The 21478-nt window shown below is 42.6% G+C and overlaps 1 protein-coding gene across 3 annotated transcripts in view; it reads right to left on the bottom strand.

The window, feature by feature from the left end:
• The window catches only part of PDHX (pyruvate dehydrogenase complex component X), a 127212-nt gene extending 106146 nt beyond the window's left edge, over nt 1-21066 (bottom strand). The window contains exons 1-2 of one of the 3 annotated variants that reach the window (XM_065592688.1): nt 20844-21062; nt 8273-8356 (exon numbers count right to left, since the gene is read on the bottom strand). In XM_065592688.1, the coding sequence (XP_065448760.1) occupies nt 8273-8356; nt 20844-20985 (226 nt within the window). In that variant the 5' untranslated portion in view covers nt 20986-21062. Of the gene's footprint in view, nt 1-8272; nt 8357-11408; nt 12253-20843 lie in introns of those variants that run through there. The other 2 variants (XM_065592690.1, XM_065592689.1) reach the window with 2 other exon arrangements.
• Between the last annotated feature and the right edge of the window lie 412 nt (nt 21067-21478).

Genomic DNA, 21478 nt, shown 5'->3' with positions numbered 1-21478 from the left:
TAAATTATTATGAAGAACAAGTTTAAGCTTTGTTGTAACATGCATTGTTTGCCTGGACTGCTCAAGACCTGAATGCTTGTGTAGGAGGAACTTAGTTGGCTTCCTAAATACCTTCATGCTATTTCACATCTGCTACTCCTTGATGAAACATAGGAGCCAGAGGCTCCAGTACGGGGGGGGCACGATGAGGGTCACGTGCCACCCCCGCATCAGCACGCTCCCCCCCCCGGTCCCTCCCCTTTTTCTGGCAACCCCTGCAGATCCCCCCTACTTTTCCAGCAGTGCCCCCCCAGGCCCCAGCCTGCATGGGGGCTTCATCCCCGCACCCCTTTTTTCTACTGGCACCTCTGATAGGAGCCTTGTCTTAGAACAGGTTTAATCAAAAGTTATACAAGCTACAAAAGTGAGATCTTGGAAGAGTGTTGCTGTTTTCATAATGTAATAAAAATACTGTAAAGATAAATAATAATAGTGTGTAATAAGCATGTCATAAAAACAAATTTTATATTTCCAAGATCACTGCTTTTATAATTTATGCTGAGGTAAGTGAGAAAATCCCTGGAAATATTCATTTTTAGGAGGGGGTTCACGAGACTTGACATTTTAGTGAAAGGGGTTCACGGTTGTTAAAGTTTGGGGACCACTGTATTAGATTGATTACTACTCTACTACACTGGCGTTTCCCTTCAAATTTAACTTGTGTCATATCCAACAGAGGTTCAGTAGCCTAGATGCAATAAGATGGTAGTGTCAGTCCAGTTACTAGTGGACAGGTGTCCAAATCATAAGATACAAATTGCACCCCTTGATGCATAAGGATTGACAATGGAGAACTCCCTTCTCTCAATCCCTAGAGGTGGTCCCTCTAGTCTAGAACACAGTTGAGTTATACTGTATGGGGAAGCATCCACTGATTCTGCCAATTTTATGTACCTGGCTCAGGATAATCAGAGGATTGTAGTCTCCAGGGCTGTCAATCTGTCATCTTTCACCAGTACTAAATTCATACATAATAAATATCTTTAGAATAAAAAACAGTTTTTAAGCAATGAACTTCATTACCCACAGGAACCAATAGAAAGCAGCATTAACAAAAAGGGGGAAATAGTGAAGCTGTCTATTAAATACAATGTGTTTTCTCCTGCTGAAGTGAAATCATTTGTCTCTACTGTGCAACTGTAAAAACAAATATTAGATATTTACACTTAAAGAGCAGAAACAGTGATGAGAAAAGTATTCTAGTGACCCCTGCTGGTTACATGGGGGAAAACCAACACATTTCCACATGCAACATAACAGGTTTACCTTTCCAATCTTGTGTCTTTCCATTTATTTTGAAACACGGTACGGTATAATGTTTATTTTTTCAGATATAAGATCAGTAAGACTATATCTCTATTAGTGTCATTCAATCATATATATCAAGTCATTGCAGAATGAGTCATTTATGAGAATCACTTAGTGGTGGTAAATTTAGAAGCATACCCCACTTTCCTTTTTTTCCTCTTTAAAAATCTAACTACCCATTTGCTTTAACCCTTATTACACTGCTATTTTCCAGACTGCCAGGCAAAAAAAAAAAAAATGTTTAGAACTAATTATTATCAAAGATGAACTAAACGAGCCCATGTATCACATTCAGATTTTTTAAATGGAAAGATCTCATTGTATTCAAAATGTTAGACTAATTCGTCTTTGAGTCCAACCTTCAATTAAGAGCAATTAATATGCACAACTGATTTTCAGATACTTATCTAGGGAAGCATAATAGGGATTGAAATAGCTTTCTATAGCACACATGGAGGAATTGGCATAAGACCTTTATAATAAGAAATAACAGTTGTACAATGGTTTTAAAAGATTTTGGACTTTAAACTGTAGTTATAGACACAATATTCAAAAGTACGAACCTAATGTGCTGTAGAATATGGTCTCCTGTTTATCAGAAACTCATCGTTAGTTATGTTACATCTACACACTACAAGTACTAGAGTGGCACAGCACTCCTGTAGCACTGCACTGTAGTAGGGTTGCCAGGCGTCCAGTTTTCGACTAGAACGCACGGTCGAAAAGGGACCCTGGAGGCTCCGGTCAGCACTGCTGATCGGGCCATTAAAAATCCAGTTGGTGGAGCAGCAGGGCTAAGCCAGGCTCTCTGCCTACTCCGAGTCCGTGCAGCTCCTGGAAGCAGCTAGCATGTCCCTGTGGACCCTAGGCACAGGGGCAACCAGGGAAGCTCCGTGCACTGCCCTGCCCTGCGTGCCAGTTCTGCAGCTCCCATTGGTCGGGAATCATGGCCAATGGGAGCTGCAGGGGCCGCACCTGCCAGCAGGGGCCGCGCCCGCAGAGCTGCCTGGCCACCGTGCGCCCAGGAGCCAGACATGCCGGCCCTTCCAGGAGCCGCGTGGAGCCAGGGCAGGCAGGGAGCCAGCCTTAGCCCCGCTGACCGCCAACTGGGAGCTGTCTGAGGCAAACAGCACCCAACTGGAGCCCGAACACCCACCCGCACTCCAACCCCCTGCCCCAGACGGAACCCCCTCCCGTACCCTAACTCCCTCCTAGAGTCGCACCCCAACCCAGCCCTGAGCCCCCTCCCTGAACCCATACCCCGCACTCCCCCTGCACCCCAACCCCTGCCCCAGCCTGGAACCCCCTCCTGCACCCCAAACATCTCATCTCTGGCTCCAACCCAGAGCCTGCACCTCCAGTCAGAGCCCTCATTCCCTCCCACACCCCAACCCCCTGCCCCAGCCCAATGGAAGTGAGTGAGGGTGGGGAAGAGTGAGCGATGGAGGGAAGGGGTGAGTGGGGGGTGGCGCCTCAGAGAAGGGGCAGGGCAAGGGTGTTTGGTTTTGTGCAATTAGAAAGTTGGCAATCCTACAGTATAGATACAGCAACAGAAGGGGGTTTTCCATGACTGTAGTAAATCCACCCTCTTGAGAAGCAGTAGCTAGCTCAATTGAAGAATTTTTCCACCAACCTACAGAGGTCTATACCAGGGCTTAGGTCAGTTTAACTATGTCTTTGGGGGGGGGTCTGAATTTTTCACACTCCTGAGCAACATAGCTAGATCGACCTAAGTTTTAGATGTCTGCCAGGTCTTAGAGAAAGACAACTTCCGGGCTGTCGTCATTGTCTATCTGCAAATCATTAAACCTCATGGAGCTTCAATTTATCCATCAGTAAAATGGGCATAATTATACCTACCTAACTCCCAAAAGCGTTACTGTGAGGGTTAATGTTTGTAAAAACACTTGGCTCTTCTACAGTACCTCTGACCTGAAGTTCTCAAAGAATTTTGTCAAAATACAAACTGAATTTTAACCTTGAATAAGAGTAATGATTTCTTAAGTGTAACTAAATTTGGGAAAATATATAATGTTTGTATGTAGTTTGTACTTATATATAGTAATAGTACTTTCCACATAGTCAAAGCACATACAAACATTACCATAGTATCAGCATGCTTAATAAGGGCCATACAAGTTTGAACATTGGCCTGCTAAACCCAGGGTTGTGAGTTCAATCCTTGAGGGGGCCATTTAGGGATTTGGGGCAAAAAAAATCTGTCATGGGGATTGGTCCTGCTTTGATCAGGGGGTTGGACTAGATGACCCCCTGAGGTCCCTTCCAACCCTGACCTTCTATGATAAGTACCTAGCCTAATTTCTAAGTCATTTTCAATACTTCTATGAGGTACCCAGTCACCATAAGTATTATCCCCACTTTCTAGAAAAGGATACTGATGCAGAAAAAAAATACTTAAAAAAAAATACACTCAAGACCACAGAAGAAGTCTGTATCAGAACTAGCATTAGACTTCAGGAGGTCTTCTCTCCCAGCTCTCTGCTCAGAGTACACCCATCTCTAAAGTAAAACGAACAGTGATCTTTAGAGCCCTACATATAATCTTACTGGTCCCTAAAGGCCAAGCAGGGCATAAAGGTACAACTGCAAACTTTATCGCTCCTATTGGGCCATAAACATGTTGCTTTCCCTTGGCTCCATTATTAAATTTAAAATCCAGCCTTAACTTGAATTGTCATGGAATCTGGGACAAGAGAGAGCTAAAAAGAAACAGGTTTTCTTGATAACCGAGTGCGAACCAATGATTCTTCTGATTCAACCTATGGAGCTAGAGCACCCTCATTTACAGCCAAGGCATGTGAAGATACAAAATACTGCAAAGGTCATTCATCTAGCAGAGCCAACACATTCTAATAAAGGTCAATTACTTTTCAGGTGACAGACCTCAGAGAGCAAGAGATAAACGAGTACCCAAAGTATCTTTTCACGCAAAGTAAATGGGTTTTGGAAATGAGTCTTTCCAGATTTAGAGATACATCTAGGCAACTTAAATTTGTTCAGTTTCCATTAGCTTTAAGAATAGACTGTCATTTAATTATTAAAATGTCAGCCCAGAATACCCACCATAACAGTTCCTGGTCTTTCATAATTTACTAGTAGGAAGAAACATAAGAATTCATACCAAATAGCTTGTAACTTTATATCAGTTCAGGGCTAGCTGCACCTTTGACACTGCTCTGGTCTGTCTCTGAGTACAGGCCAACCAGATTTAGGCCTTGAGGTTTGGGGTGAAACATGTGACTCTCCCACTCTTAGAACTGGGGCCCTGGGCTACAGCCCTGTGTGTACCACCTCTAATTACGCTTAATGGGTCCTGCAGGACTCGGTATCTGCAGTTCTTCCTTTTGGGAGCTGTGACCAGCAGTAAATACAATGAACCAAACAGCTTTCTTGAAACAAAGTATTGTTTAATCCTAACAGCAGGAACACAGCATAACAAGAGAAAGAATTCTGAAAGCAATAAACCAGTTTATACACATAACTATCTTAGGCTTATCTACACAGCAAGTTACTGTTCAGCAAGCCTGGGTATGAATCTATAGCTCACCAGCTTGCCACACAGCAACATCCTATGCAGCTGTTGCAGTGCAGTGAAAGCCCCAGAAGGCATCTTGGTGTACTACTACTTCAAAGTGTAATATGCCAAGAAACACTCCAGGACTTTCACTGAACTCTAGCAACGTCCATATAGACCATTACTGTGCAGCAAGCTGGTGAGTTGAAGATTCATAACCTGGCTTGCCATGTGGTAGCTTGCTGTGTACAAAAGCCCTTATTTAAGAGTTAGGCAGGCCTATTTTACCCCCATTCTCCCAACCCTCTGTAGTCTGGGTTTCAGTCCGCTCCCCAACACTATCTGCTTTAGTCTCCCCCTTAACCATCTGACCTCCTCAAGAATGTGTGTCCGTCTCTTTAAACCCTTTGATTTCCCCCCCTCCCCAGGGTTGAGTCATTCCTGGAAAAAACAGTTTAGCAAGCCCAGTGAGGGGTGGGGGAGGAGGGATATGTCTATCCAGCACATTACAGCCAATGGCTCCAGCACTGTCCATTCAGTTTTTGCTGATAAATATTATCTGAGCTATTGCTTTCTTCCGCCTACCTGCAGATAAACAGTCTCTTTGGTGAATTAACCCAGTTTAGTCACACGACGAAGCTCCTAGAAATAATCACACAGAACCATAGTATTCATAATCATAGGCAGCTCCAAACCTAACACAAACACGTTGCCCCCCCCCCACCTCCCCAAAAGCCATGAAGCCTGATTTTCAAAGGTGCTAAGCACCCACTACTGCAACTGAAATCAAAAGAAGCTGCAAGTATTTAGCACTTCTGGGGGAATAAATAAATCAAGCCCATAGCTTGAAAGGTCACAAGATGATAATTAGGACAACTAAGGCTTTGTCTACACTACACAGTTGTGTCAGCAAAAGGCAGCTTTTGTCGACAAACCAGTGGAGATGTTCACACTACAATGCTCCTCCCACCAACAAAACTCTTCTCCTTTGCCAGCAAAATAAAACCATTTTGACAAGAGGCGTAAAGCTTGTTCTGGCAAAGTTAGATCGACTCATCTACACTAACAAGTTCTGTCACCAAAAACTGCCTTTTGGCGACAAAACAGCAAGAGCGTACACACTACCAGGGCCGCCAAGAGCGGGTTCAGGCGCCGGTGAAAACAATTTTTTGGGCCCCCCCAGCAAGGGCAGACCGGCTAAACAGGGCCAACGAGGGGGGAAGCCGGGCCCCGGACCCCCTTCTGGACCACCGGGCCCCAGTAATTTGTACCAGCTTCCCCCCCCCGTCAGCCCTGCACACTACAATGGGACTTCTGTCATGAAAAACACCCAGTTTTGGTCACAAAAAACTTCCACCTCTACGAGAGACTTGTCTTGTCCCCTCCCTTCGTTGACGACAAAGAGCTAGAGTAGACACTGCTGATTATTTTGTCCACAGAACTGGCTTCTGCCAGTATCCCACAATGCCTGCCCTGATTGCTCTGCTCATTGTTTTGATCTCTGAAGTAACGGTGTGCTGCTTGTTTTAGGAACAAAGTGTGGTTAAGCAGCTCTATGTGGGTTTGAATATGTACTATCAACATCATACAGGGGGAAATTATAACTTCACCTACAGTGTTGTTGCATACATTTCACCAGGATATTACTGACCAGCAAGATATTAGTTTTCAAATGATACCTCACAAGGCATATTTTGTACAAAGATTATTACAGTGGTGTATAGGGTGTGAATACAAGGATGCATTGGGTCACACTGGGATACATACCCATGGTGCATTGCTCACACTGTCGATGATGGTGCCCCCAATGTTGACATGATCTGTCGACAGAGGGAGCAAGTGTGAATACCCTTTGGCGATTTGTTTTGTCGACTTTCGGGTGTCGACATAAGTTTTGTCAACAAAACTTGGTTGTGTAGACAAGCCCTTGGTGTCAGTGTAGAGACTGCATTCATTATGTTGCCGTAACTGGCCTCCAGGAGGTATCCTACAATGCCCACTGTGACCACTCTGTTCACCATTTTGAACTCTGCTGCCATGCATCCAGCTATACAAGCATGCATCCCTCCCCTTTCAAAGTCCCAGGAAATTTTGAAATTGCTCAGCATGCAGAGCTCACATAACTACTGCCCAGCTGAACTCGCCGGCTCTCAGCAACAAACACATTCTTGCCAGAACTACAGGGAAAGGGATGGATTTCCTTGGTCTTTGGGGAGAGAAGGCTGTGGGAGAACTCAGAGGGAATCAAGGAATCAAAAGATTAACACTGAATCCTGCTTTCCCCGGCACTAGTACCACAGTGGCAGGAAGGCAGGGCGGGCTGTTGCTGGGACAGAGGTGGGGGCCTCCTGCTGTGCTGTGAAGAGCCAGGGAGAGAGGTGGGGGCTGATGTAGGGGTGTCCTCCTCCCCCTGCCAGAGATGGCTGGGTTGCAGGTTACCAGAGCAGTTGAAAAGCAGCAAGCAATCTAGTTGGATGCTCATGGAACAATGGGATTGAGAAAGTGACGCTGTACCTGCCCCGTAAGGCACTGCAAACCCTTCCCAAAGCACCCTGCAGCCATTTGCATAGTGGGATAACTATCCACAATGCCCTTCTCTTCTGCTGCTATTGGGGATGCACTCCTCCCACACAAGAAGTCTAGTGTGGACATGCAACAGCAGTTTAATTCCAGTGGTGGCTGTATGTCAGCATAACTTGTGTCAACAAAACTAGTGTAGACAAGGCCTAAGTGTTTAGCTTAATGATTCTAGTGTGCCAATGATGGGGTATATACCCACCCTTAAAGATTCAAATAAAGTTTAGTTAGTACAAACTAAAGTTTCACATTACATTGATATGGAAATATTACCACATACAGAGGTTTCTTTCACAAAACGCAGTCAAACTCAAATTGCTGTAAGAACTTGGGAATGTAATATCTGATTTCACAACGCCTCTGAAGTTATCTAGGATTTCGATATTGGTGAATCATCCCAAAAATCATTTGTGATATTTCATGAGAATCTAGTCATGTGTACATTATGAATAATCTACAATATTACTTGTCCATTACTATTTTTCTAAAAACACATACGCTCTCAGAAGCAGAGCGCGAAGATGCTTCTTGACTTGAGAGTCAAGAATGTATTTGCAAAAATACAAAATATGTTAACAGCGTAGCTTAGAGGTAGTTTTCAGACTGTGACTAGCGAACCGGTGGTCCATGGAACTTGTCCTTGATAGACAGCAAGAAGAAACATTTTTGAGAACCAGCAATTTGTGGATGGGGTATTCGGTAGAGAGTTGGCACCTAGTAAGTGATCCTGCTCTTACAAAATAGTCTACATAATGAGTTGGAGAACCAAAGCATAGCTCACTAAATATGTTATTTTAGATAATTATCTCTCACCTTCCTTTTTTAACCATTTCACAATATTTCCTTCCTCCATTGTAGGAGACAGTGCAGGCATGAGTATTTTAAATGCAGGAATACCTGGAAAACAAGACACTGGAATTAACCACTAAAACCTTTGCTTATCACACAGTTAATACAGTTGAGATCTCTGAGAAAGGAAAGAAATGAGAGTTAAAAGCAAAATGAGTGAATGGGCAAACAATCCAATGAAATAAATAAAAATATCCACCCTTGTTCTGTAATTCATTAATGTTAATACATCTTACAAATCTTAACTTGTTCATTATTGTGCTATAGTATATATATATATAGTATATACACACTACTGAAAGAGAAAGTTATTATTTCTTTACAAGTGTACTTATGGAAGAATGCTTATTTATTCAACAGCGGAGATAAAACAAGATCTATTTTTTTCATCCTTTCTGGATACAATGTGGACCTTTTCTGCAAAGTGAAAATATTGTAACAAATTTTAGTATGCTTGCAGGCTATAAAGATCTTGCACAGAAAGAAAACAGAGTTCATTTATTCCCCAAAGTCTCTGTAGAGCCACACCCAAAGGGTCATCATCCCTAAAGCACATGAATTGTAAAACTGAGTTGAAGTTATACATGGTTCATGCTCCCAGAAAGTCCACAGTGCAGAAATATAAATAAATTTGCTCCTGCCTTCTATTCTTTAATTAGTTCTCTCTTGTTCCAAATCAGTCATAGAAACTGACCTGTCTTTGCTCTGGTACTTAAATTATTTAACTTTAGCATTACTCATTATTTTAGCATTTGTAAAAGTGAATCCAGAGACTATTCCCAATCAAATTCTGTTTTGTGGCTGTATTATCCACAGGGATTAATAATCTTTCTTTCTGATCACTGTTGGTCCAGGACTAGTGCTTAGAAAAGTTACTGGTCCGGAGAATATTTGTACTAGTTTGCCAAACCCTGTTTATCCTTGAGAATATGTGAAATAGTGCACCTCACAGCATGGGTCCATGGCTTTTTTTACTCAAATATTTTCACTATGTTATCATATTATGGACACCCAGAATTAGAAATTATCACTGTATAAGACTTGAAAGCTTTCATAAAATACACAGACTTGGTTCCAGTTCTAACAGTCTGTTTTGAGACACTGGCCTCAATTAGTATATCAAACCTGAAAGGCTGAGAATAAAACATGATAATAAGAATACTGTGATTTAAAGTGCTTAGGTCATGAACATTCAATAATTTTATTAAGGTTTACCACAACTCAGTTTCCACACAAGCATTTCTTTATTAGTCCAAAGGCCACTTGGTGCTGGCTACATCAAAATACAAATAAGCATATATAACTGTATTCTATACCTTAGTAACAATAACAGTTACTGTATAAGCATTGGCCAAATACACACAACCAGATCTGGGCCAGGAAATACCTTCCCATCATGGTGTGGCTCCAGAAGGGCAAGGAAAAGCTCTGACAAAGAACCCCTAGAAAACATTGCTGCTTTATATAACAAACAAGTAATGTCTTTGATGGTTAGTGGACCTCAGCTAAAGTAAGCTGAGTTTAGATTCCCCTCTGCTTTCTTCAAGGATTCCTCCATATTTCACTTTGCCACATTTTCCCCCAGCTACTGGACTAAGCATTTCTAACCAGTTACATACTGCATCTGGTGTCCACTTAACCATGTTTTGTTTATTTCTATAGCTTAGCCCAAACTTTAAATAAGATAACACTGGTATTTCCAAGGTCACTATGAGTTTAACACAAACAAACCACATTTCTCATGAGTGTGTTCTTTTTGGTCACATGCTTCAGGCCTATCACTCATGTTAAAATCCAAACAATTTAAAATGCCTAATGTGGGCCTATATACAAATAGTAATAAGTGGACACACATCACAGAAAAGCAGAGATCTCTAGCTTTCCAGTGATATATAGCATTCATTTCTAGCCATGGTGGCTCACAAATACCAGATGTTAAGCCTGGTCTACACTTAAAGCTTATACTGGCATAATGATGTTAGTGATTTTTTTAAAGCTACTATATTATAAGGCCTAGCGTAGATGCACATACCAAAACAGTGTTTTTTCCAAGAGAGACATAAGCTACACTGGCACTTTCTAGCATCACTAGGAGCAGGACAACCCTTATGAAAAGCTGGTTGGGAGCAGGGGAGGAGTTGGCAGGTCCTGAACTCACTAACCACTCCTTATACCCTGGTATAACGCCACCACCACTGCACTTCTACCGGATTTTTCATCTGGAAACACAAAGCACAGTGGGTTTAAGTATTATCTTCTTATTACAGATGGAGACACTGAGGTCCAGATCCTCAAAGGACACAGGCGTTGCTCTGCTCAGCATTCCAATAACTAACCCCTAGATGCCAGCTGTCTAGTGGAATCCTCAGTCCTGAGATAGGTACCCAAGCTTCCCACACAATTCATAGGGAGAGTTAAGCACCTAAGACAAGGATCCTAAGAAGCCACCTAAGCTTGCCAGGAGCAGGAGGCCCAGGAAGGGAGAGGGGCTTGGGTGTCTAAGCAACTGACACAGCAAGCCCGGCTGATGGACTGGAGATTAGTGCCTCCCATCACTCAGGATCCTTAGCTGCAAATCCTCTCCTAGAGCTACGTACTTAGGCCACGTCAGCTGCTTAGAGAGCCCAATGTCATAGCAGCCAAATCATCTCTCTGTCTCTCCTGCTCACCATTCTCACACTTGCCTTCCATTTCCCTGTGTCCCTAGCCATTTTTTGTGTGTAGATGCTCTGCATCTGGCCCTCCTACTGCAGGGTTTGACAGGTATAAGGCGTGCTGAAAGCACACCTACAGGTTTGGGCCCCACTAGCAAAACAGACATTCCCCACCTCCTAGTTTAAGAATTTTGCCTTGGGGTCTCTGGGACCTGAGCAGCTCATTAGCTGTGGGACAGCGTCAGGACTTATTACAAAGTAGCAGCCGTGTTAGTCTGTATCTGCAAAAAGAACAGGAGTACTTGTGGCACTTTAGAGACTAACAAATTTATTTCAGCATAAGCTTTCGTGGGCTACAGCCCACTTCTTCAGATGCATAGAATGGAACACACAGACAGAAGATATTTATACATACAGAGAATATGAAAAGGTGGAAGTACACATACCAATTGTAAGAGGCCAGTCAATTGAGAAGAGCTATCAGTAGCAGCAGAAGAAAAAACTTTGAAGTGATAATTGAGATGACCCATAGAAGGTGTGAGGAGAACTTAACAGGGGGGGGGGGAATTCAATTAGTGTAATGAGCCAACCATTCTCAGTCTCTGTTTAGGCCTAAGTTAATTTTGTCTAATTTGCATATTAATTCGAGTTCAGCAGTATCTCTTTGGAGTCTGTTTTTGACGTTTTTTTGTTGCAAAACTGACACCTTCAAGTCTGTCACTGAGTGATTAGAAAGGTTGAAGTGTTTTCCCACTGGTTTTTGAATGTTATGATTCCTGATGTCAGATTTGTGTCCATTTATTCTTTTGCGTAGAGACTGTCCAGTTTGGCCAATGTACATGGGAGAGGGGCATTGCTGGCACATGATGGCATATATCACGTTGGTAGATGTGCAGGTGAATGAGCCCGATGGTGTGGCTGACGTGGTTAGGTCCTATGATGGTGTCACTTGAATAGATATGTGGCCAGAGCTGGCATCGGGCTTTGTTGCAAGGATAGGTTCCTAGGTTAGTGTTTTTGTTGTACGGTGTGGGGTTGCTGGTGAGTATTTGCTTAAGGTTGGGAGGCTGTCTGTAAGCGAGGACTGGTCTGTCTCCCAAGATGTGTGAGAGTGAGGGATCATCTTTCAGGATAGGTTGTAGATCTTTGATGATGCGCTGGAGAGGTTTCAGTTGGGGGCTGAAGGTGGCAGCTAGTGGCGTTCTTTTATTTTCTTTGTTGGGCCTGTCCTGTAGTAGCTTTGTAGATGCCAACTGGTGGAAACTTGGGCATCATGGTCTCATCCTACAACTTTACCGTCCAAAGTGGAAAGTCAGTATGAGCAGAGCAAACAGATTTTTGATGTCATTTTCTTAAGGCTGCTACAATCACTTCTGGACCAGATCATACAGGCTTACTTTAATTTAAGCAATAATCCCAGTTGTTCATTACAAACAATTAAGATTATGAGGAGTGATTCCCCTTCACCAAAAACAAATCTATACTCAATAATCCTGCCTTTGTATTAATAATGCTTAGCATTTATGTAGCACTTTCCAGATTCAACAATCTGTACAACAATTAGCTAATTCTCACAAGACTCCTGGGAGGTAAGCAGTATACTTATTTTATAGGTGGGGAAACACACGTTTCAGTGACTTGCACAGAGCTTCACTGTGGTGGTAGTGGAGCTGGGATTAGACCTCATGAGTTCTTGGCTTCCAGTTCCATGCTCAGTACACCAGACCATGCTGCTGCCATCAATATTTTAATAGCCATCTACTGTTTATTTAGGGCCATTTCTAAATCTACAACCAATTGTATTTAAGAGAATCAATTTAAAATGTTTTTTTAAACACAAACCAATTGCTAACTTGAAACCCTCACTGAGGCCATAACGATTCCATATTTGGTGACCACTTTAGGGGTTATGTTCCTTCCAGACATTAGATTTAATTTAACGGATTTGAAAAATCCTGTGGATTTGCACTGCACTTTATCTTCCAATGCACTAGTCAGAACTTCTATGCTCACTGCTTATAATTGTTTCACCTGCCTTGAAATGGGTACAGCAAGCGCTTTGTCAAAACAGAAAAGCTGCAGTGAACTAGATACAAGTGCCTCAGCATCCTCAGCTGAAATACTATTTCATAGCTTCCTACAACATTACCCAGTCAGTTGTAAAGACAAAATTTATTACGCTTCTATATCAGTGCAAACATAACACAGCAATAGCTGAGATATAAAAAACTACATTAGGGGACTATTTTCCTCTCTCTGTGAAAAAAGTGCACCAGTGTCTTCCCTCATCAAGGTTCTAGCCCTATATTGCATTTAAAGTGCAGCCCTACAGAGTTTTAGAATGCCCATTCCCTCTTCAAATATAAACGTAGTACAAACCAATTTGCTGCTATTATGAAGCAGATCTTCTAAGCTTCATTACTTTGACTAGTCTACATATGGCATTGCTGGAATTTCATATCAAATCTCTCTGCTTATGGGAGCACATTATGTGAACCAAAGATCTATAGTAGAGGGCTGGATCAATGCCAGAATAAATTACCCAGTAACATTTCACTTCAGCTCCTCTCTCTCTCCCCCCTGCACATCTTCTATATTCCATGAGGGTCAGACACAGCTCATTCCCTTAATACTAGTGCTCATTAAAATAACATTGTTCAAACCACTCTAAAGATAACACACTTGCACCATCTGCAGGTTAGACAAAATACAGATACTATGGCATATGTACCTCAGGAAACATTATAGCAAGGCTAACAGCAAGAAGTGTTAATACTGCAATTACAGATTACAATGGGAAAGTGTGCTTCTCTTAGATTGGTACAAAATGGGTACAATTTCAATTAGTCCATTTTTGCTCTAGAACCTGTTTTAAGAAGTCTTCAACTGCCATGGATATAACAGGAAAATCTTTAAAGAGAAAAAGTTATCACAATTATTTAAAGTTCTAGTCTGACTTTAAAGAGCCTGTGATATGTGACGCAGTGTAAAGGCACAGAAGAAGAAATGGATGTTGGAGACCAGTGACTCCCTAACCAGTACTTGCTGACTATCTGCAGGCAGATGTTTGATCAAGCAAAAGATGCTGGCTCTCCTCCTTTCCTATTATCTAGTCACATTAACAGACAACTGAAAAAACATTGCTTTCTTACTATTACTTTCCCACATAACGTCCCTTTGGAACTGCAGCAATAGTTTATCTGAGCATAGGGTTGCCAGGCGTCCAGTTTTCGACCGGAACGCCCAGTCGAAAAGGGACCCCGGCGGCCCCAGTTGGCACGGCTGACCGGGCTGTTAAAAGTCTGATTGGCAGCACAGTCTGGGCTGGAGCTAAGGGCCTGCCCTGGCTCCGTGCAGCTCCCAGAAGTGGCCAGCATGTCCCTACGGCCACTAGGCATAGCTGCAGCCTGGGAGGCACTGCATGCTGCCCCCGCCCCTAGTGCCAGCTAATCAGCTTCCATTGGCTGGGAACTGCAACCAATGGGAGCTGCGGGGGGAGCACCTGAGGGTGCAAGGGCAGCCTCCCTGGCCACCCTGTGCCTAGGGGCTGCAGGGACCTGGTGGCTACTTTCTGGGAGCCGCGGTAAGCGCCACCAGGACCCTGCACCCCACACACACACACCCTAAAGGTCATCTACTCCAATCTCCTCCACTGAAGCAGGACCAAGAATACCTAGACCTTCTCCAACAGGTGTTTGTTTAACCTGCTCTTAAAAATCTCCAATGATGGGGATTCCACAACTTCCCTTGGAAGTCTAGTCCAATGATTTATTATCCCTATTAAGGGAATTAAGGGTTTCCTAATATCTAACCTAAACCGCCCTTGCTGCAGATTAACCCCATTACTTCTTCTCCTATGTTCAGTGGACATGGAGAACAATTGATCACAGTCCTCTTTATAACAGCCCTTACCATATTTGAAGACTTATCAGGACCCCCTGTCTTCTTTTCTCAAGATTAAAAATGCCCTGATTTGTTTTGAAACTTTCCTCCTAAATCAGGTTTACTAAACCTTTTATCATTTTTGTTGCTTTCCTCTGGATTCGCTCTTAATTTGTCCACATCTTTCTTAAAGTGTGACATCCAGAAATGGACACAATATTCCAGCTGAAGCCTCACCAGCGTAGGGGACAGCAGACACTTACCTCCCGTATCTTACATACAACTCTCCTGTTCATACACTCCAGGATGATATTAGCCTCTCTTGCAACTGCATCACACTGCTGACTCATATTCAATTTGCGATATACTATAACCTCCAGATCCATTTCAGCAGTACTACAGTAGAACCTCAAAGATATGAACACCAGAGTTACGGACTGACCGGTCAACAAGACACTGTCTGAAACTGCAAGTAACCAATAAGGCAGCAGCGGAAACCAAAAAAATATATATATATTGTACTGTGCCTGTATTGCATCTTAAAGGTAGGCACATCTGGGCTGCCTGTCCCCACCCCACCCCCATGCGCGGGGCAGCCACTTACATCTAAGAATGAAGACGCTGGGGCTGCCAGCCCAAGGCAGCCAGCAGAGTAGGAGCAACGCTGGGATCTCTGGCTGGAAGGAGACACTGTTTTCACACACAGCCCTTCCAGGAGGGGCGACGCTGTTTATCCCGCTTCCGGCCAGGGGAGTGGGATTAAGGTTGCAGTCCGACCCAGGGAAAGAAGCTATCTACAAGGAAGTTGCCCGCACTGAGGAGGGAGTCCGAGTTCAACTGCTGCTGAAACCTGGCTTGGAATGTCAGCTGCTGGAACTGAAGCCCAAACTGCACTTTGTAACTCTGAACAGACAACCTCCATTCCGGAGGTGTCCATAAGTCTGAGGTTTTACTGTACTGCCTAGCTAGTTATTTTCCATTTTGTAGTTGTGCATTTGATACTTCACTCCTAAATGTACTTGTCTTACTGAATTTGCTTTGCACTTGTCCTACTGAATCTCATCTTGTTGATGTCAGACCAATTCTCCAATTTGTCAAGGTTGTTTTGAATTCCAATCCTGTCCTCCAAACTGCCTGCAACTGTTCACAGATTGTGTTTCTGAATACTCTCCACTCCATTATCAAGTCATTAACGTAAATATTGATTAGTACTGGACATAGGAGAAACCCCAGCAGGACCTCACTAGATACATCTCCAATTTTGAGAGAGAACCATTGATAACTACTCTGAGTACAGGCTTTCAACCAATTTTGCACCCACTCTCACATTCCGGGGCACAATCCAGACCAGTGAGGGTTTGTGTCACCACCTGCCCTGCAACCTTAGGTGCCTAACAATGCCTTGCTGATGTAGCTCCCAATTTGAGCCCCTCACAAACAGCATGCAGGTCACACCATACATGTCTGTATATAGCTCGTGTCCTGGTCCAGCCACTCTGACACTAGCAGCCTTTCAGCTGCACACCAGCCACACACTGGTTTCCAGCAGCCTTGTTTACTACTTTCAGAGTGACCGCAACACACTTCCAGTCCTGGATTGTTCCCCAAACTGTGTGTTTTGCACTGCCCAGCCCTCTCCTGGGCAGTTCAGATATTAGACATCTATTATACCTGTAAGAGGTCAATGTACAACAGTTTGCTACTTTAACTGGAGTTACCAAACAATCCAGTTTAAACACAACACTGATTAGTTTGGACTACAGAATAAAAAGTTTATTATACTACAAAGAGAGAGGTTTTAAGTGAGTACAAGTACAAGGCACTAAAATCAGAAATGGTTACAAGAGAAATACAGATAAAATGTTTCCTAGTAGTAAGACTCAACTTAAACTAGACTTGGTTCAAGATAAAATTCTTACATGTTCCCAGCAACATAGCTGACCAAGTTCTTCAGTCAGAATCTGCCTTGAAAGTCTAAAGGGCTGGTTCCTTTATCTTTTTAGGTGAGAGTGAGTGAGAAAGAATCCCTGGGGTGTTTTTACCCCTCACTTTTATAGTCCAGTCCCATTTGAAGTGGATTCATCTAAGGATTACCCCCTCAAAGCAAAGTTTATTCAAACAGTAAAGAAGGTGATGTGTAGTCTGATCATGAAGGTGCTCTCCTGCTCTTTCTCCTCCCTTGTATATGTTGAAGTGCAGATTTGCCTTGTCTCTCTCTTGCTGTCTCAAGGACCTTGTTTACTACTGGTCTATAAATTGAGGTAAACGCACATTCCTTTCAGACAGCCCCCACTAGGCAGGAGTGGTTAAGCAGCTCTATGTGGGTCTGAACATGTGCTATCAACATAATATAGGGGGAAATTATAACTTCACATATAGTCTTGTTGCATACATTTCACCATATTATTGACCAGCAAGATATTTTTCAAATGATATCTCACAAGGCATATTTTGTACAAAGATTATTACAGTGGTATATAGGGTGTGAATACAAGGGTGCATTGGGTCACACTCACCTAGTAATTTCATCTAGACCACATTTCCCTAGTTCACGTATGAGAACGTCATGTGGGACTATGTCCAAAGCCTTACTAAAAATCAAAATCTCTCACATCTACTGCTTCTCCTCTACTAACCAGGCCAATAAGCCTGCAAAGAAGAAAATTAGGTTGGTTTGGCATGATTTATTCTTGATAAATCCATGTGACTAATGCATATAATCCTATTATCCTTTAGGTGCTTACAAATTGATTAATAATTTGTTCCAGTATCTTTCCAGCTATCAAAGTTAGGCTGACTGGTCTATAATTCCCCTTTTTAAAGAGAGGTACTATGTCTGCCCTTCTCCAGTCTTCTGGGATCTCCTCTGTCCTCAATGGGAGCACACTTCTTTGTAAGTATACATGAAAGTTGGAAAAAAAAAATTCTTAACAACAGAAAACACATTTACAAAGTATTACTAATAGGTCATGGTGTATTTTTAAAAGTTTAAAAACTCACCCAGGCTTGAAACACATCCAAGACACCTACTAACCAGAGACTGATATGCCAAGTGAGAGAAGGACACTACCAATGAGGTTGAGAAACAACATCCTGGTAAGAAACCCATAGTTCCTGGGAAGGGGGAGGAATTTTGCCTATCAAAGTACTGCCTCTTGACCCTCCTTGGTGTTCCTTCCCATCATTTTCTGGCTAGTAGGTGTGTCATTAATTTGAAAGTCTTCCTTCCATCTTATATATAGAATTCTCCTCTTCCTCATAGTCAATTTTTGGGTCTTCCTTTACCTGCCTCTAGAGTGGCTCATAGTTTTCCTAAGTATCAGAGTGAAAGTGACATGATTCTTGATAGTTTTACCACTGACCCTCACCAAAACATACCAGAGTCTTATCAATTTTTCTCTGCTCCTACTTCAGAAGCTATAAGCTGCAACAGCAGCAGCAAAAAAACTGTACACATGTAGAATCAAGTAGACAGGAATAACAAGGAATCTGGTGGCACCTTAAAGACTAACAGATTTATTTGGGCATAAGCTTTCGTGAGTAAAAACCTCACTTCTTCGGATGCATCCGAAGAAGTGAGGTTTTTACTCACGAAAGCTTATGCCCAAATAAATCTGTTAGTCTTTAAGGTGCCACCAGACTCCTTGTTGTTTTTGTAGATACAGACTAACACGGCTACCCCCTGATACTAGACAGGAATACTATCTTTGCAACCATAAGTGATAGAAACCTAATTATTTTTTTAAAATAAAAACTTGCATTCTGCAGAAATTAATGACTGAGAGAACTCTAAGAGAACAGTCCAGAAGAGAAGTAAATACTCCTTCTTGTTCTAGTAATTTTCACTGTATTAAAAAGTAATCCAGTCACTGGTGGCAAGTACATGAGTTGATTTTAGAACAATAAGAGCAAGGGAATGGGAGTCATGGCCCTGCTTTTGTTCTACTAATAACTTGGTATGGGACACCAGGCAAATTACTTTGTTTCCTCTATGCTTCATTGCTCCAGTGTCCCAACAAAGCTGTAAAATAGGAATACTCCTACTTATCCTTATCACAGGAGAATACGAGATTTAATATAAAATTGAGTTCCATAAACGACAGAGAGTTTTGAGTTCCTTTGATGAAAGGTGCTGTTGTAAGTGCAAAACACAGGCTGTGACAAGTGAAGCAAGACAAAGGTAGAAAGACTTGTCAGCTATTTTAAAATGCAATTTGAAAACTATATATTAATCTGAGCTCTTATTTAAGAAAATCCTTTTATGTGGTTTGAAATAAAAAAAAATTCATTTTACTACAGAATTTAGACATACACCCCAGAAAATGAGAGATGTCGGAAAAAAGGTTCAAACCTCAACAGACACATGCATTGCCACCACCCTCACACTCCCGTCCCCCCACACACACACGACAAAACTAAATGCTGTCATTTAGGCAAGCAATATAGCAAGTAGGACTAGAACCAGGAATCCTTAATCAGGCAAAACACAGCGAACTGAAGTTTTGCCTAGGTAAGGACTGTAGAATAAAGTCTATAGGGATAAGCAGAAATAAGTGAAATTAAATTCATAGATCTAAAAAGCTCCAAGTGGCTTCCCTGTGACTCTCCCACTCTACTTCCACTCCTATTTAAATAAGCAGCTCCCATCACAGCTGTCTCAATTCCTTTCCACTTCCTCAGTTATTTCACCCATCCCCTTTATTCCCTGATCACTCAACAATTTTCACTTCATTTGTCCTTTTCTGATCAGAGTGCTCAGTTCATTAGATGACTCACTGAAGAGGTACCGTATTAAAAAAAAAATAGGTATCCTGTTTAAAAAATGGCACCTACACTTACTGAAAATTTGAGACCTAATTAGGGAGTCACAAGCAGCAACTCCAATGTTACAGAATTTGCAGGAGGTGCGTTTAAGTAACAAAATATTTAGAAATTCTGAAGTTGTTTCAGTTTCTAAAGGCACCATTTTTTGGCAAAATTTTGGCAAAATGGTCACTTTCCATAAAAATTTGTAAAAATGTTAGCAAAACTCAAAATATTTCAATAACAGTGACAATTTTGCAAACATTTTCAGTTCATAAAGATGAAAAATTTCATTCAAAATATTTCAATCAATATGTCATCTCTAATCTACAGACTCCTCCTCCTGCAGTACTGCTACAAATGTTCCCCCGGCTGAAACACCAATAATTACTACCAGGTTTAAAAGATGTTCATTTTAGCTGCAGACCAAACTCTGGCTCAGAGAGACAGAGAGCAAATTCTGGAGTCAGGAATCCTCCCTTCAGAATGAAAGGTCGCTCCCATTTTAAGTTCTACATTTGACCCTCCAACTTGCACAGAATGCTTTCTTTTGTTTTACAGATTTTCAGACTTAATCTCACACTAAATATTTTTTTTTATAAGGAGCCAGGAGCAGAAAAATGGATGGAGGTAAATCACAGAAGGAATTTGGGAGTTAGAGGGCTTTGAGAAAGTACAGTTCTCAGTATTCTTTAGCCATTCAACTCAAAAACAGCCACAACTATCATTAGAAAATAGTCTAAACCAGTTTGCCATATGCTTTATCCTCTAGACACCAAATCTGATGCCATACCACCATCTTCCTTTCTCCCCGCGCCTTGCATCCCTCATCCTATTTTCACTGGCCAGAGCATCGTTATCCACCCCCTTCATTCTCTTCCACTGGCTAATCATAAATTCCACTCTGCTTCTCCCCCCGCCAAACCTCCACACCCCAACATTACTGCCCACTCACTCCAGCAGGTACCCCCATGGACCCTCTCCTCTGTCCAGGTCACCTACTCACCCTCATACCCTGCTTGCAGAGATACACCCCTAACCACAAACTCCTCGCAGACACCTGGCCTCTGTCATTACCATCCACTTTCCTTGCCCCTGAAAGTCATTGCTGGCCCCCACACAGCTGCAGCAGTTCTAACAGTGTCACAGGCGGCCAACTAAAAACCGCCTGTTAGTGACTGAAGCCAAATACTCACCCAGCAGCTCATGGCTCCTGTGCAGAAGCCTCCAGCCTCCTCCAAGGCGGAGAGAAGCACAAGCCCCCGCGACTAGTCTCCCACCCAGGAGTAGTTTGACCATCCCTTTGCTGCTGCAGCTCAGCCACAAGGAGGCTGCCATCTTGCTCTCCTCCCACCCAAGGCTAGGGCTGTCCAACTCACTGCCTGAGAGAAAAGATAGCCCCGCCCGGCACACCCAACTGCTGTCCCACCCCTAATTGTCTCAACACAAATAAACACCCCCTTGCAGCCACGGCTAATGTGTGCTCCCTTATTGGGGAACCCACTACTCCTCCCTCCCCGCATACAGATGGAGCAGGACTAGCTACCTCCCTGCACAAGCCAAAAGACACACACTTCAATTCAAAACTAGATGAGTGTTGCTGAAGTACAAGGGTCAGAGATTCATTTGTATCGAGCATCTGCCTAGGGCAGAGCTTCTGGTGGTGTTTAGGATTTGATTTCCCCAGAATATCCTTCGTTTCAGGTATTGCCAAACCTGAGCGTTCAAAAATCATCAGAGACCCCAAATAACGTGATAAACTTAAAAAGCGTGATTTTTTTAAATAATACATTTGGGGTTGTTGGCTATCTCGGTTATGAGCCGTTAGGGT

This window comes from Chrysemys picta, chromosome 4, assembly GCF_011386835.1.
Source record: "Chrysemys picta bellii isolate R12L10 chromosome 4, ASM1138683v2, whole genome shotgun sequence".
NCBI classification, from domain to species: domain Eukaryota; kingdom Metazoa; phylum Chordata; order Testudines; family Emydidae; genus Chrysemys; species Chrysemys picta.
The sequence above is the reverse complement of the archived record's forward strand: the minus strand, read 5'-3'. Positions and strand labels throughout refer to the sequence as shown.